Genomic DNA, 17,420 nt, shown 5'->3' on the forward strand with positions numbered 1-17,420 from the left:
GGAGCCAACACAGCTGTGTTTGACACACCTTGATTTCTCTTGCTCACTGAGTCTGCTGGCAATTCTTTGCTTCATCTAAGACAAAAGGAAAGAGTCAAGTCAGGAGACCTAATGGAAGAGGCTGGTTAAAGACATGCCATGGAGAATAATATTCTCAAATCATATAAAGGATGTGTATAAAACAATAAGACAACATAACAGGTTTGAATCTTATATTTGATAGTGGCTGGAATCAGAGCCAAAATTATCTTCCCTGTTTGGAGTTGGTAAATGACAAAATAGCCTAAATTTATTCCCAATCCTTAGCCATAACCAGGTAGCCTAGTATAATGGGGATCCTGAAAATGCCCTACTTCTATACCTCTACCATGAGCACAATTCAGTAGAGCTAAATTGTTCATTTTCCTTTTATTAGGCTCTTGGGCACCCCAAAGTCCAGCTCCCCTCTCCCTGGATCCTACTCCCCATGATGGAGTAGGCTCACACACAGCTCATTCAACAGCCATTTCATACTGAGTATTGTCTGTGATGCTCACACTGGAAAAAATGGCTCCCACTATATTCTTGACTCCATTGTACTCTTTAGATGCTCTGTATGGAGCCAAAATACATGTCAGAATTTCGTCAGCTTTTCAAAATATGGCAAGAACGAGAACTCAAAATATCTGTCATCTAAAATAAGTAGTGATCGCTCCCTCTGTTATTTTCCCCTTGATAGTTCTTCTGTTACTCCACCAGTATTTGCTTGTGTGCCTACAATATATAAAGCACTATAGAGGTGGCAAGATAAATAAGACATAATTGTGCACTTGAAGAACTTAGAGTTTTACAAATAAGTTAGCAATAACTAGCTATTGAATGCTATTCTAAAACTTTACAAGGAATAACTGATTCAATCCTTACAACGACCCCATGAAGTGAGTACCATTATTATTCCCATTGGCCAAAAAGAAAACTGAGGCACAAAGGAGGTCAAGTAATAGCCCCCAAGGTCAGACTGCTAAAAAGTGGCAGACCCAAGAAGTCTGCCTGTGTCCATGCCTCAACTGTTGTGCTCCACGGGCTCTCAGTATGCAAAGGGCTGCATTAAACAGCAACAAGTGTCAAATGCCCTTGAATGATACGAAATACAACAGGAATTCAGACAGAAAGCATTTCTGGATGGAATGTTCATGGGGGCGGTGTAGTCAAGGTATTCTCAGGAAGATTTTGACAGATGGAATGTGGGCAATGGATTGCAAGCCATGCGGGTGAAAGCTTTCAACGTTTAGAAAGGTAGTACACAGCATGTGGTCTAATTACATTTATTTTACTTTCATTAAATTGTTTTTCCTATCTTCATAAGCAAAATTTCAGCTGCAAATATAAATAAGGTCTATATGCGAACTAGGCTTAGTTTGTTTCTTTAGGAAACGCGATCATCAAAATCATAAGGATAAGATATAGATGTTTCATTGTTTCCCTTTTATTGACCCTCCTTAATAGAATGATGTAAAGATAGAATATAGTGTAATATGATAAATGGAACATTATTGTGTATACATAGATATAGATATATAGATGGGGCAGAAGCAGAGCTATTCATACTCATGGGATTCTATATATCCATAACTATATATTATCATTGGTATTTTATATATATATATATTTCACCTAGTTCATTGCCTTCTTTTTCCAGATAGGAAAGCCCACTTGGAAAAGGTCAATCAAGTGTCCTACCTAAATTCATACAGTGAATTAACTGGCACAGCTTTTACCTGAACTCACGACTCCAAACTCCTAACTGCTACTCTTTGCTCAGCATTGTCATTACCTTAGTTTGGGAGGTACTTCTCTTATTCTGTTTAACAAAGCACCAGGGGAACTCAAATAAGAAAAGGTTCTCCAGGCACCTGAGCAAGGAATAAAAGCAGGGCACTTAGGATATCAGCGTATTTGATGCAAAATCCTTAGCCCTTTCTTCTCCAGTTTTTCCCCTTGAGACCATTTCTCCACTGCATCTTGAAGGGTAAGCAAGGAAGTATCAAGAGAATTGGAATCACAATCAACAGACACTGGATGTTCAGACATTTCCATTTTTAGCCGTGCAACAAATCGGCAAAAATCTGGTTGATCTGCACTAAAATGTCATTTAACTTTTGTTCATTAGGACTTGGTAACTGTGGGGGGAAAGAAAGAAACTAAAAATACCAGTGTGCTGTTCAGTCTGCAGGAAAGACGCAACTAAGCCAATTTTGTGCTTGGTTCCTTAAACAAGCGCTTTTGTGGTAAATTTCCAGGAGGGTTTGTGTCATCAGCTCTTTGAGGTTTTGCTCCTAATATTTAACAAGCTGTCTAATTGTTGCACAAAGTGGTGGAGTGGCCTGGGGAGGTGTGTGCTCCCAAACTGAATTTATGTTCTCAGGAAGGTGCTAATTAGTAACTTTCTGGAAAATGTACAGTAGTTACTCTTGGCTTGTTACTTTTTTTTTTAATTCATGAGATATTTATTAAAATAACACATTTAGGGAAAAAATCAATACAATTGTATGCATCATTACTGAAAACTGTATACCATCATACAAAAAAGGATTTTATTTTGGGAAATCGATTCCTAATTTATGGCAAGTTCCCCCCCACCCCGCCCCCGCTGCGTTGGGTCTTCGTTGCTGCGTGCAGGCTTTCTCTAGTTGTGGCAAGTGGGGGCTACACTTCATTGTGATGCGCGGGCTTCTCATTGCGGTGGCCTCTCCCGCTGCGGAGCACAGGCTCTAGGCACACAGGCTCAGCAGTTATGGCGCATGGGCCTAGCTGCTCCACGGCATACAGGATCTTCCCTGACCAGGGATCGAACCCGTGTCCCCTGCGTTGGCAGGCAGATTCCCAACCACTGTGCCACCAGGGAAGTCTGGCAAGTTTTACTTTCAGAAATAAAACCACAAAACAACACAATCTAATTCAATCTTAAAGGCTGGCATGCTGAGCAAGGAATGTTCTTATTATTTGTAGGAGCTCCTTCTTTACACTGTCAGGTACCAGGGCTCTGCCTTTTGGTGTGATTTCAGCCACCAAGTCATCAACAGTAATGTGTTCTAGTCCTTTTCCTTTAATTACCTCTTTACAGTGTGCCTTCAACTGATCCTTCCAGCCACATTCAGTTAATTTAGCTCTCAGCCACTCTTTGAGGCATTCTCTTTCTCCAGTTTCTATCAACTTTTGGTTAATTGCTTCTCTCATCTGTGCATCTTTGTTCATCTTGCTAGCCACCATCACCGCGGGCAAGGGCTGTCCCTTCCCAGTGATGAAATGACCCTTGCGCTGACGACCATTACCTACCACACTCTTCAGCCGCCAGGACCTAGACCCTCCTTGGCTTGTTATTTTGTAAACTATTGATAATCCAGAAGAACCAACCCTTATATTTTGTGCTTCAAGTGATATTGCTTTGTGTTTTCCCCAATGAGTACATTCTTATGAAGAGGCAGCCCTGCCAAGTTATGGGCACTGAGGAAATTACCAAGTGATGTTTCATGAAAAGTGGGGTGAGACCCTACTATGCCTCTCACCAACCAGCTATCCCCTGCCCAACCAACAACCAACAACTACCACCCCAAGCTGTGGCTGCTCTAGAAGTCTGGCTTGATTCTAGGACACTAGGGCTCGAAGACCTAACTCAAGGATCTGGGCCCCTCTGTAAATGCTGTTTTAGGGAAGGAGCAGAAAGGGGCAGAGGCAGATTCTCCTGAGGCCTAGATTTGAAATGAGATCCCGCCTGAGTCATCTAGCCTAAAACTAGCTTGTTAGTAAGTTAACAACTCCAGAGACATTATTTACCATTAAATTTCTCTCCCAGTTTGGGATAGAATAGCCAGAATTGGTAGGAAACCTGTTATAATGAAATGTCTTTGACGACTTTTTTTTGAAAGATAGATAGAAAGGTAGGTAGGTAGATAGATAGATAAGATAGACAGATAGAAAGAGGTATATGATAGAGATAATATGTGACAGATAGATATAGATATATATGGTTCTATCTATCTATCTATCTAATTAGTCATTTTCTTGGCCCATGAGAGAAGAGAGGGAAATGTGGGGATCTCTTCAGTAAATAACATGAGCTGTGTTGAGTGACACATTGGCATTGGTTTCAATTCCCTTTTAAAAAGAAAAGTTAAGTACATTAGCCTCTGAAAAAGTACTTCTTTTAGGTCAGAAGTAGCTAATTACCTGAGAATAAGACATGTATCTCTAGAAATCAGAAAAAAAAAAATGTTTTTAAAGGGAGGGAGGGAGGAATCCAGTACTTATTCAGCCTTGGAAGACATAATTATTGTTAGTATAACAAAAACAAACATTTCTTGAGGATTTACTAAGTGCCAAGGATTGTTACAAGCACTTAACATGGATTAACTCATTTAACCCTTTAACCACTACAACAGTTATCTAGGCTGAAACAGAATAATGAAGGCTATGTCCTCCAGCAAAGGGAATGTTGATTTTAAGGACCCATTTATCTGAGGGAGCAGTGAGACAAGGCATAGCTGGTACAGAGTGCTGTTTGATGCTTTGCGTAGGTCTGAATATGCAGTTGGGTTGCCATCACATGTGTACATTTATAAATTGGGAGATTGGTCTGCTTTAATAAAATGTGAATCCAACCATTGGGTTGTAGAAATTTCAAAGATTTTATTTTTTGACAGGATGCCTGCCGTTTTTCTCTCTTGATTCCCGCTTGTTTTATTCATTTTGGGGTAGTTGCCAATTAGACCCAATTGGTAAGTATAATTAATGGACAACATGAATTTCCTCTTAAACCCCAACCAAGAAAATTAACCATAGAAATAATCATTTCCTTTACAAATTCCTAACACTGTCCCTCCCTGTGACTGCTGTTTATCTCTTCTAAGACATCCAACTGTACCAGAGATTAATTACTCCCTATTATTTTTCATCATAATAATACCACATAAGACAGAGAAGAGAGAAATGAGCGTTTATTGAGGTCCAAGTATATTCCAGGCACTGTGCTAGCATTTTCATATATACTGTCTCTTTCAATAGTCACAAAAACCCTTCAAAGTAGGAATTATTATCTTCCTTCTTTATAGTAGATGAAATGGCATCTCAGAGTAGTTAAGCCCTTGTTTTATATCCAGTTAGTGGTACAGACAGGTATAAACCTAGGCTGATAAGATTCCAAAACCCTTGCTCTTTTCACCCCACATAAGGAAGCATTATTTCATTCAAAAAGACACTCCGCTAAAATTTTGTTACCTTGGAGGGTTTGGGGGTCATTATTTCATTCAACAACTATTTGAACACAAACTCTGTGTCAGACACGGGTTGAGTATTGGTTCAGCTGGGAATAATCGTCAGCAGAACTTTGGGTGGAGGACAGTGGTTAGTGGCAAGATGGTAGAGGAATTCACAGGAACAAGAGGAGGAGGAAGCAGGACAGGGTGGTGGCATGGGCGGTAGGGGCGAAGACAAGCAGAGGAGCTCCTGATCGTGTGCCCATGGCTACAGTCTTTCTTCATGTGACTCGTGGACTTCCCTTTGTCATCCTATGCCTGAGAATATATGAAGGAGGCTGGGAAGGCAAAGGGACGTTCAATTGTCATCACTGGCATCTTTTTGATCATTGCACCATCATCCAATGCATTGGGGTAACCATGACATGAAGTTTTCCATCATTGAGCTCATAACTGTTCCATGAGATAAATAACAACTCTGTAAGTTAAAGGTCATAGCAGAGCTTCATCCAGGGAGCCCTGGAAGTAAGAAACAGTGAATTTATATTCTCAGAGACTGACAGCCCCGGATTCAAATCAAGTGACCTGAAAAGGATGTGAAACTTCCTCTGGGCAGGTTACATGTATATCAGGAACATCTCATTGTCTTCCTTGGATGCTGTAACATGTTCAGCCTAATCATTCAGACTTTTTACTACTGGTAGAATCAACCAATCAAGTAGAAGACCATCCAAAATACAAATACCAAATTCATGATCAGTTAACTTTGGACTGTGATAACTTGCCATTTTCCAGATGCGCTCAACTGAATGTGTTGTTTGAAGTTTTTCTGCCTTTTAAAGAATTTTCCCTTCAAAGGATAGGTTGTGTGAAGAAGACAGTTACAGTTTAAACATCTGCCCTCTCTTCATTTTATAAAGTGGCTTGACAGAAGTTGGCTGTGACACTGAACTGTTTGCCACGCTTGTTAATGAAAAGTCACCTTGTCAATCAAGAAAATAACGGAGTCAAAAGAATAATATTGAAGGAGTAGAACAAATTTAATGAAACCTGTTTCTTGGTATTTGCCTGTCTTGTTTATCTGACTTATTTTCCAATTCAAGCTAGGAGCTCTCTCTTTTTTAGGAAGGAACCCCATTCCACATTGGAACTCTCTGTTCAGGGACTGGGACAGTTCCTGTAAACAAATGAGTCTGAAACAGGTAACTGTCCACCATTCTGATAAGACTTAGGTTCTTTTACACGTAGGGAAGAATGCTGAGATCTCCTTTCAGATTAGAAAGATTTGGGTTGCAAATGTTTGACTGGCATTTTGGTCTCAGTTGCTGGTCAGAACTAATAGGTCCTTCTGGTGGCAACTTTCTTGGTGGGACTCAGTCTCTTCCTTGTTTCACTAACTGGAAGACCTTCCATATCTTCTCATTTGTTGTTTTTCTAGCTTTCCTCTCCTTCCTAATGCCTGTGGACCTTATGTCCCACCCATTCCAAGCTACTTGCAGTTTCTCTTGAAGGACATGCCCTGTTCGATGTGTTTTTGTCCCATTTTGACATTTGCTGAAATTCCAACCTCTCCCAACTCTGCTTATTGGCAAAAACCTACACTCTTAAGTCTAGCTTGAAAATCTTCTTTATTCTGAAATACTACCAGAAACCATACACACACACACACACACACACACACACACACACACACACACACACACACACACACACACACACACGTGATCCTCTTAGGCTCAGTTATTCACCACATAACCCTCGTTTCCACAGCACTCTGTATAAACCTGTGTTGTAGCATTGCCTCTTTGGTAGAGCGGTTGTCTGCCTGCACCTCCTCCCTCACCACCTGTAGATTGTGAGCTCCATGTGAGCAGAGCCTGAGTCATACTCACTTTTGTCATCCTGCAAATCTAGCACAGTGCCTGACACATGCAGGTAGGTAGGTGCTCAATAAATTTTTATTGTAAACATCAATACTTGGTTTTCTGGCCTTATTTTTAACTCCCGTTTCCAGCCTGATGTAAAAATGTAATAGAAGAGTTTAGAAACTAAAAGCTATATGGAAAGGACACATAATAAAACAATAATACATAGATTTAGGGAGGATAAATAAATAGGAACTGTACAGGTAAAGACCATCATGCATACTTCCAACTGTCATGGGCATAAAAACGTTTATTCTGGAAATTTGACTGCATTTCTGTTGACTTGTGCTTGTTGTCAAATCATTTCTGTCTTGTGGATTTAGAGAGTCTAGGATATACATTTTTGTAGCAGCCAATGCCATCATGGCTTCATTATTTCCATTTACACAGAAAAAGAAATAAGTATTGATTTTTCTGCACTTATCTAAAGTGATAAGTGCCCATGGCTGCTTTTCAGTCTACATTAGGATCAACCATTCAGTAGAAATGCATAGCTAACTTTAGAAAGTTAGACAAACATAAAATAGATGGGAAAACTTGTGCTGACTGAGTGCTTTTCTGCCATAATCAACAATTTTACAGTAGGATATATTTGGAGACGATAAGGTATCTCATTCTCTAGGGGTCTTTTAAAAAAGCAGGCTGAGATTTTAATTCACTGGAGATGGGTCAGGCCAGGGCAATTGTCATAGGGCCCTTCAAAGCCCCTTCCCAGGATTTAAAATAATTTGCCCATCCTTTGAAAATACTGTTTGGATCATTTCAAGCCATTTAAACTAGTGGAAGTAAGCCTGTATTTCATATAGGCTAGGAAAATGATTAGAAGTAGTGCTCCCAGAATGTCAGTAATAAAGTTGTCATAAGTTTTAACAGAATAAAAATCTTTTAACTTGAACCCTCAGCTTAAGATCATTAAGCCCTGAGAAATAGGAGAAAAATAGAGATGTTGTGCCCTAATACTGGCCAAATAAGCATGCAGCTTCTTTTTTTTTTTTTTGGCATCCATCACTGAAGCAACAAGCACTCTTACCCTTACTGAACAGGCTGTCCCTGTTCTGCAAGGAGGCCAGATTTCACAAGCCTCGCAGAGTCCCACATGCCTGCAACGCTGCAGGCAAACACTCAAGTCCTAAATCCCAGGCAGAGGAATCAACAGTTCTTGTTGGCTAACGAGCCTTGACGTCTCTGGGTCCACATGGGGTTCTGTGGGCAATTTCTGGTAGAATGAGGCAGGGTGGAAAAACAGGTGCACCTTTGCTAAAACAGAGGGCTGAGGATTGAAGAGTCAGCTTTCCTGGTCATCAGAAAGATCTGAGCTGAACCCTTCCTCATTAGCAGCATTTCGTCCTCCCAAAGGGAGAACACAGGAAGTGCATATTGACTCTGGTTAACATCAGAATCTATTATGATATCATGGTGGAGTTTGGGGAGAAGTGGAAAGTTCATTACACCCTGTATTTCCATTTTTCTATCCTGTTTTCTTGGTTTGAGTGGAGCAGGGTTTGTTTTGTTCCATTGATTCATTTCCATTATTCAAGTAATAAGAACTGTTGTTATGAGTATGAATTATTGTTCATAAACTTAGGTATGTAGGAAATGTCACATAGTAACAATTTTCCTTAATTCAAATAAATCCAATTCCAAGCCCCCTTTCCATCTAGTTTTGGTAAATTCAATCTTTATCTATTAGGTCTCTCCCACCCTCTCCCTCCCTCTCTCTCTCTCTCTCTCTCTCTCTCTCTCTCTCTCTCTCTCTCTCTCTCTCTCTCTCTCTCTCTCTCCCTCTCTCTCTCTCTCTCTCTCTCTCTCTCTCTCTTCTTCCCCCTCCCTCCTTCCCTCTCCCTCCCTCTCTCTGTCATTCTTCTTCTCTCCCTCTTCCTCTCCTCTCTCCCCATATTCCTCTCTCCTCTCCCCTTGTCCTCTCCCCTTCTCTCCCCTGCCCTCCTCCCTCCTTCGCTCCCTCCCTCCCCCTTCTCTTCCTCTCTCTCTCTTTCTCTCTCCCCCCCTTCCTCTCCTCTCCTCTCACCTCTCTCCCTCTTTCCTCTCCTCTCTTCTCTCCCCACCCCACTGTCCTCTCTCTCTCCCTACCTGCCTCTCTCACGCTTATGGTGTACCTGGAAAACTGAATAAGAGCCTTTTAACCTCCCTCAGCCAAGGTGACCACTGATAAAAACAACTGCCCAAGCCTGCTTGGTCCCTCCAGGGTGGAAGGCTCTGGTGCTGCCTGGCCGAGCAAAGCCAGCGGTATCTTTACTGCAGCTGGCATCCCCATGGCCAGGGCTCTGCAGCCCCGACTCAGCACCCCAAAGGCACTTCACAGCAGCCCCCTCAGACCAGATGGCTGTGCTAATCCCACCCTTAAGGAGCTTACATGTGAGTGGAAGGAGACAGAGAACAAACAAGTAAAATACAGTGTATTGCATAGTGATAAGTGCTGGGGAGAGAGAAAAAGCAAAGAAGGCAGAAAGGCAAGTGCAGGGAAGGGGCTGCAATTTTCAGTAGAGTGGGGGAGGACGCCCTGAAGAGGGGACATCTGAGTCAAGACTTGGAGGAAATGAGGGGGCACGTTGTGTGATATTTTGGAGGAGGCCATTTCCAGCAGAGGAAACATTAAAAAGGTGCTGAGGTGGGAATGTGGGCAGCATGTTTGAGGAGCATCAGGAGGCCTGTGTGACCACGTGGACGGAAGAGTAGGAGAGGAGTGCGGAGGAGGCCAGAGAGGAAACAAGGGCCAGGGCCAGGCAGGACTGTAAGGCCTCTGACTTTCACATTCACTCTGTGGGAGGTGGGAGCTTGTGGAGTTCTGAGCAAAGGAATGAGTGGTCTTGTATGTTTCAATAGACTCGCTGTGCCTGCCGAGTTGAGAGTCGTCCAGATTGGGAGCAGGAATGAAAACAGAGTTGCCAGTCAAGAGAAAATGGCACTAATCCAGGCAAAAGCTGATGGTAACTAGACTGGGGGTGGTAGCAGTTGAGGTGAGAAGTAGTCAAATTTGAACTATGATATGAAGGTAGACCAGGCAAGATTTACCATCAAATTGGATGTGGGGTATGGTTCCAGATTTTGGAGGCTGATCAGTAGAAGAATGGAGTTTCCATTTTCCAGTCTGGAGAAGACTGTGGGGATGAGGATGGCAGGGATGGGACAATGTCAGGAGCTTAGCTTTGGACATGTCAGATTTGAGAGCTCTCAGAGCACGCATGGAGACGTCGAGAGGGGCACGGTTATGTGAGACTGAAGTTCGGTGGAGATACTTGGCCTCGAATTATAAACATGGAAGTTGTCTGTGTGTCGACAGTATATGAAACCATGTGAGTGGATGAGATCACCAAGGTAGTGTGTGAGGAGAGGACAGGACAGGAGAGAACCAAGAACTGAGCTTCGAGACAGTCCTTCTATCAGAGGAGAGACCAGCAAAGGAGATAAAGAAGGAGCAGCTAGTGAAGTGAGAGGGAAACCAGAGGAGAATGCTCTCTGGAAGCCAAGCAAAGAACATATTTCCAAGAGGAAGGAGGGGCCAACTGTGTCAAATGCTCTTGACAGGACAAGTAAGGAGAGACCTGGGCACTGACCATCAGGGATGTTGCGAGTCTTTTCTGCCTGTCCCAGGAGTTGGATAATTTCCTCCCCATCTCATCCGCTTCCACCTCTCCCCATCAAATACACTTGTCTTTCTCCTCCTCCTCTTCAGGGCATCAGCGAGCTTAGTTCTTTAACAAAAACCATCATGAGAGCTTATCTTCAGGCCACCAGCGTAAACCTCCTGTGAGAAAAGACAGCCCAGTGGGCCTTCTGGAAATAAGGAGAAGAAAAAACAAATTTAAAATGAAATATGAATTAACTGATAATCAATGATCCCGCTACACAGGAAGATATTATTGACTTTTAGGCAAAGTACCAAGTAGAGAGTAAATTAAATATACGTAATTTCCAGCAGTGCAGTGAAACCCCTGTTGAATTAGGATGAAGTGGTGGGCCATTGGTTTTTAAACGGTTGTAGGTGTTGAATTGCAAGAAGAGTGCATATCTTCTGGTGCGGGCAATAGTCAACCAATCACATGCAGCTAAAACAGGTGTCAGTGCTTGGCTGACACAGGTTTCCAGCTTGGTTGGATTGATCAATGAGAATTGATCATAGGCATACTTGGTCTCAACATACTAACAGATGTTGCAATATATGAATCATATTTATCACATTAGTTAGACTCAAAGGTTGGCAAATTATGGCCTGTGGGCCAAATCCAGTGCATTATTCGTCTTTGTAAATAAAGCTTTATTGGAATATAGCCGTGTCCACGCTCCATCTTTCATGCACCGTCTCTGGCTGCTTTCATGCTACAGTGGCAGAGTTGAGAACTTGCAGCAGAGATCATCTAGCCCGCAAAGCTGAAGATATTTACTGTCTGGCCTCTTACAGAAAATGTTTGCTGACTCCTAGTCAGACTTCAATAGACTATTAGAAGTATAACAGGGACATTTCAGTCCTACTCCATGGGCTTTCATCTTAATTTATTCCAGGGGGCACATCTTAGATTTCACTTCTTTTCACAGGTGCAAAGTCCCCACTCCCTACAGTTTTATGCTAGGGTGTTGGTTCTCAGAGTGTGGTCCGTGGACCAGCAGCAATAGCATCATCCGGGAACTTGTTAGAAATGCACATTCTCAAGTCCCATTCTAGACCTACTGATCAGAAGCTCTGAGGGTGGGGCCCAGCAGTGTGTATTTCAGCTGATCCTCCAGGTGATTCTGGAGGATGCTAGGCTTGAGAGCCATCCCACTAGAGCACACACTGGTAAGAAGAGCTGAGAACTGGAAATGGGCATTTCCACACACTTCTTCTTGTGATAATTTTCAATGCTCAAACTAGTTCTTTGCACGTTAGAATCAGGATTTTAAGAGCAGTCCTTAGAGTGCCACGCTCTTCTGTGTAACATTAGGATAACCCATTTACGAGAATGATAGTATTAGCACTGAGTATTGATGTCAGATGACTCTTGGTGGCAGCAGTAGGAATAACTCAAGTGGCTGTTTCACACCAACTCAACAGAGCAGGGTAATGAGGTTAACCACCCCCCTGCCCCTGGGCCTTGACTGTCTCTGATTCTTCATCATGACACTCCAGTGTGCTTAAGTGATAGAATGTAATGAGACATTTATTTATAAGAGAGAAAAGTAGAAGGCATTTATATCCAACTCCATCAAGGATATGCTAGAACATGAGAAAAACTTTAAATTGATCTTTTCCCCCTACAGAATTTATGCAGGTGCTGTTGTATTGTTGTTGCTATTTTCTTTGTTTAATGATCTAATCCTTCCCTGGAGCTTCATGCCTCTGTGTGGCTAGAAGAAGAAATATCTCTGATAACAAACAGCTGTGATTTATTTGGATGGAAACTGGATCTCAAGAATCAGAGAGGGGCAACAAGTGAGTCTTAGCCTTTTTAAGCCAGGAATAGGTGAACAAAGGAACCGTGAACAAACTCAGGCCCCTTTCTAAATATCCAGAATTGGCATCTATTTTAAAAAATCTGCTAGAAACGAGTTTGAGACCCTAGAGTGATCATATGTACAGATTTGTCCAAAAGTAAATAATTCTGGTTTGTATTGATCCTTGTCATCCCAGAGTAATTATTAATGATGACCTCTTCACTTGCAAGAATGTCCTGGTTTTTGTATGATAAATCACCTGGTCACCCTAGTGAGAGACAAGCCAGTGGAGTGCAGAGTGCAGGCTCTGAATTTCCTAATAGGTCTCTGAAACCCTGTTCAGACATGTGATTTACTCTCAGTGCCTCAATTTACTTAACTGTAAAATGGGGATGATAATATCTCTATCATAGGGTTGGTGAGCAGGTTAAGTGAGCATATACAACTCGCCTGGCTGAGTGCCCAGCACCTGGTGGGTGCTTCGTAGCCGCTACTTCCCCTACGGGAATAAGAAACTGTCTTCAGTCAGTTGGCCGAGTGGATTTCACTACATGAAATCATTCACTGCAACCCAGAAATTCATAAGCCCCCTTGTTTGGGTTCCATTTTTAATAAGCTTTTTTTAAATCTGTGGCAATTGTTGTTTCCTTTTAAGGAGCTATAAAGACATTAAGAAAAAACTGTCTTTCAGAAGAGGCCATATTTGCGTCTAAAAAATAAGATCACGTTCACAAACTTGAACCAGAGGTTCAAGTTTGTTAGATGCTGCTGCAAAATGAATGCCAGAAACAAAAGTGACTGCACTGTAATTCATGGTGTTGGAGCTTGAGGAAGTCGAGTAAATTATAACTCACTCTTGACAGGACAAGATTCAAATTGACCAAGAGTTGAACACTGGAGTTAGGCAGATGGAGATCAAAATATCACTTTTATTAATGATGAAGTAGTTGAAGATAATGACTTATTGTGAGGGCCAAATGGGTTTGCCTGCTTACCTCAGCCCTCAGACAGCCAACCAGAGGAGAAATTTGGGTCTACAGAAACAGTTTTACTAATATTACTGACTGGCACTGGTCCATAGAGGAAAATGAAAAAGGATGCTAAATCCTCCTCACTGAGAGACTTTTAGTAGACTCGTCCTATCCAATCAAGAAACATGGACATTAGTCACCACCAACCAGGTTACTCAATTCTATATATAGAGACAAGAGAAGGACAAGGGGCTAGATGTGTCACATTAATGGAGCCCTCCACATGGAAACTTGACACCAGAGGAAAGAAGGTTTCCCATGACATTGTCACCATATTTCTCACTGAGGATTTAGTAACAGTGAAAATTTGATCAGATTGGACACATTATCTTTTGGAAAAGATGCCAGATAATCAAATAAAAATGTATCGCTTTTCCCAACCGCTGGTCAGAAATTGGATTAAATACCATTACCAGCTCCCAAATAGTCAGTACCCTTCCTTTGTCTCATACATGATAATGGCAGTCAGTTATTTTAATAACTTTAATAACCTTTGTGATGAATGAAGGTCACTCCTGGCCTACAGCAAGTTAGCTGCTAAAACGTATCCATCACCTCAGAGAGAACAGAATTAGGTTTCTACTTCAGTCATACAGTTCCCTATTTATTTCAACTGGAGGAAATAATAGCTTTCACGGACATCCTTCCAGCAAGGGGAAGAGTGTAAACCTTTGTTCGCGTCTTTCTCCCCAGTGTCCAGGACACGTTGTCACTGCAGCTGGGTCCAATTCTGAGAAATAATAAGGCTTCAATTTAAAAGTACAAGACAGCTGAACTGTAATTGGCTATTCAAGTTCCTAAGAATCTGGACTCTTGCAGACTTAATCCAGATGGACAAGGCAATGTGTGAGCACCCACCCAGGTCACTCAGCATGTTCTTTTCTTGGTCTCTGACCACCACTAAGGCCAGTAGTGAAGGCCTGTAAAAGGATACCAGGGACCACTTAAATGGCTGTCATCTCCACTTTCAGCAGTTTGCATCAGTAGTATTGAGGTATGATACTTAGTCCCCTTATAACAACCCATCTATTCATGTCATTTCAGCTGTGCTAGTCCCAAGGTATAGACCCTAGGCATTGTACCTTCTAATTTTACTTCACAAGCATTTATTTGAACTACCTTCTAAGTATGAGGCACTATGGAAACCAGAATGTTGTCTGAGAGGGGTGTGGGTGTTTCTGTCCCAAAGAGTTTACAATGTAGTGGATGAAACTTTCATTAAAGCAAGGCAGAATTTAAAAACTGCCAAAGGATATGTAGAAAAATAAATAAATAATGGGACTACAAAGGAATGAATAATTAATACTGCCTGAGGGAGTTAGGAAGGGCCTCAGGAATTAGTAACATTTGAACTGGACTTTGCAGATTGAGTTAGGGTTTCTGAGGGGCTACAATAAATAGCACCTCTTTTCCTCATCCAAGTTCTAAACACTTTGAGAAATAAAAGAAGTAGTTGATGGAACTCAAAATATCATTTTTAGTTGGGGGACAAGTTAGCAGACATGGCTTTTAGACTGTTGACCAAGTGGGATTATTGACTCCCCAGAATTAGGCAGAATTCCACAGTAAGCCTTCATTCCCCATCCCACCACATACACCAGCAGGGACAGGGCCCTGGAGGATTTGGGAGATGTCAGGCTTCCTGCAGGCAGGAAGATGCCAAGAGAAAGAAGAGCGAGACTGAGTGGGCAAATCCAGTTATTATTCTCAAATCTACCAAGGAGTAAAAGCATAGAAAACCCAAGGATCTGCTTAGGAAAAATTCCTCCTCATGAAACCAAGAGTAGGGAAAGATACTCCTCTCTGAAAATTAGGATGGCTAAAGGGAAATTTAAAAATAGTCCTAGATGGAGGATAAGGAAGATAGTCTGGATGAGACTAGAATCAGAATGAACAGAAAGTTCTGGAGAGAGGGATGAGGCTGTGAATAAAGGTTGGGTCCAGAACATGGGGAGCCTTGTCTGTCATGCAAAATTATTTGGGCTTTTATCTATAAGCAATGGGAACCCACTAAATATTGTTACAGAGAAGACTGTATTTACAGATGATAGCTAGCAGTTATGTGATGATTGTTGGAGAGGCAGAGAAATCAGTTAGGAAGCAATCTCAGTAGTCCACAGGAAAACCAGTGAGCACAGAAACTGGGCATTTGGCATCACTCCTGATTTCAGGAGAATTTAAATCAGATCTAAGTGCCCTGGATCTCAGGTCAGTTGATTAAGGGAAAATTGCTTCTGTCATAAAACATTTGAAAATTTCTATAGAAATAATTACATTGTCATATAACCTATGAGCAATCAGGATATACTTGAGGTGATTCACTATCCTGCCTTCCTTCTGTACCCCAGATTTTAGTGAACTACATGTAGAACACTCTATGATATGCTGGGGATACAAAGATAAACCTACCTACAGAGAAAAGAGATGTCCAAACATGTAAATTAATGAGAGAAAACTTCAAGAGATATGTAAGGTACTATGAGAATTTTTTCCTTGATATCATAGTAGTTGATTGACAAATTTATAAAGTATATTCATTGGCATGGGCTTTTAAGAAAAGTAAATGCTATAAGAACACAGAAGTGAGAATAGTTAATTCTGCCTGGTGGGGGTGAAAGGGAGGGGCCTAAGGAAGACTTTGAGCCTGGGAACTGCAGGATGCATATAAGTTCTCCAGAAAGAGTAAGTCAAAAAGAACATGCCTTAAAGAGGGAATAGAATTTATCACATTTGGTGCAGGGAGAAGTAATTGCAGTCTCCTTCAAATGACGCAGAGATTTTTTTTTTTTTAATTATTTTGGAAGGGCAAATTAATATACAATTTTGCCATTACCAGCAACATTTCCCTCTCTCTTACCATTTACCTCTCCTACCCAGCCATGCCCTGCACTGTGGGCTAGGTCTTTCCAAATCATAATTCCCCTGGCTGCTCTGCTGCTTACTAATTTTGCCAAGAAGCCAAAGGATCTTGTACAAGCTGTAGACCTAGATCCTGGCACATTTATAGGGGAGTGTGGGCAAGGAATTATAAAGTAAAATGAGTTAGAATCACTTTGATTACCTTACATTTGAGAAGGCAAGGATGCCTTTTGATGTGGGTTTTGAACAGAGCAGAAACTAAGAAGACTGTAGCTTTGTTTGGGCGAGTTTTCTTGTAGACTTAGATCAATTACATTAAAACATTCAGCCTGCAAACAATGGCCCCAAAGAAAAAAACGCTGGCTCTTTCCTTTTATGAGAGTAATACTTGCCTTACAGCCCATGCCATTGGCCGTTCCCTTTCTTTTGAAACGATTCACGTGGATTGTTGCTTGGATGTCCTAGAAACATATGGACGTTAATAGCAGAACATTTTAATCAGAGCTGTCTGGCCATGAGGGAATAACTGTTTTCCATTGATTAAGTCAAAAGCTAAGTTTGTTTACTAGCATGTAATATACTTGGAGTCAACTTACGAGTTTTGTTATTTGGCATTTACATCTTTGTCCAACCCACAGAATTCAAGAGACTTAAGCTCATTGAAGCACTGAGGAGAGGCCCCTTGGTAGAAGACATCTGGGGAGTGACAAAAAGATCACCTACCCCAAAGAGAGGCCCCTTGGTAGAAGACATCTGGGGAGTGACAAAAAGATCACCTACCCCAAAGACATCTGGGGAGTGACAAAAAGATCACCTACCCCAAAGTTTAGTGTTTTGGATAGGAGATAAAGGAATTTGCCTTCCTAAGCATATTACTGGTCTGCATGAGAGAATATTCAAACTTTGGAAAAGTGTGTATCAAATTATTTATTTGTCAGAGCATACTT

At 41.6% G+C, this 17,420-nt stretch overlaps 2 protein-coding genes across 22 annotated transcripts in view; one reads left to right on the plus strand and one right to left on the minus strand.

The window, feature by feature from the left end:
- Nucleotides 1–17,420, plus strand: part of TRPM3 (transient receptor potential cation channel subfamily M member 3) — a gene marked incomplete at its 5' end in the record, with an annotated part of 803,286 nt that overhangs the window by 589,775 nt on the left and 196,091 nt on the right. For 6 of the 21 annotated variants that reach the window (XM_082843093.1, XM_082843108.1, XM_082843111.1 and 3 more), the window contains one exon: nt 4,680–4,754. The exons of the other annotated variants lie outside the window; for them this stretch is intronic. In XM_082843093.1, coding sequence (XP_082699219.1) covers nt 4,680–4,754 — 75 coding nt within the window. The remainder of the gene's footprint in view (nt 1–4,679; nt 4,755–17,420) is intronic. 21 annotated transcript variants of the gene reach the window in all.
- Nucleotides 2,897–3,314, minus strand: LOC309964275 (transcription and mRNA export factor ENY2-like). The gene has a single exon (XM_082843132.1). It carries the CDS (start codon nt 3,247–3,249, stop codon nt 2,944–2,946), a length of 306 nt encoding a protein of 101 aa, XP_082699258.1. The 5' UTR covers nt 3,250–3,314; the 3' UTR covers nt 2,897–2,943.

The sequence above is a fragment of the Leucopleurus acutus genome (assembly GCF_964270905.1).
Source record: "Leucopleurus acutus genome assembly, chromosome: 7".
Lineage (NCBI taxonomy): Eukaryota > Metazoa > Chordata > Mammalia > Artiodactyla > Delphinidae > Leucopleurus > Leucopleurus acutus.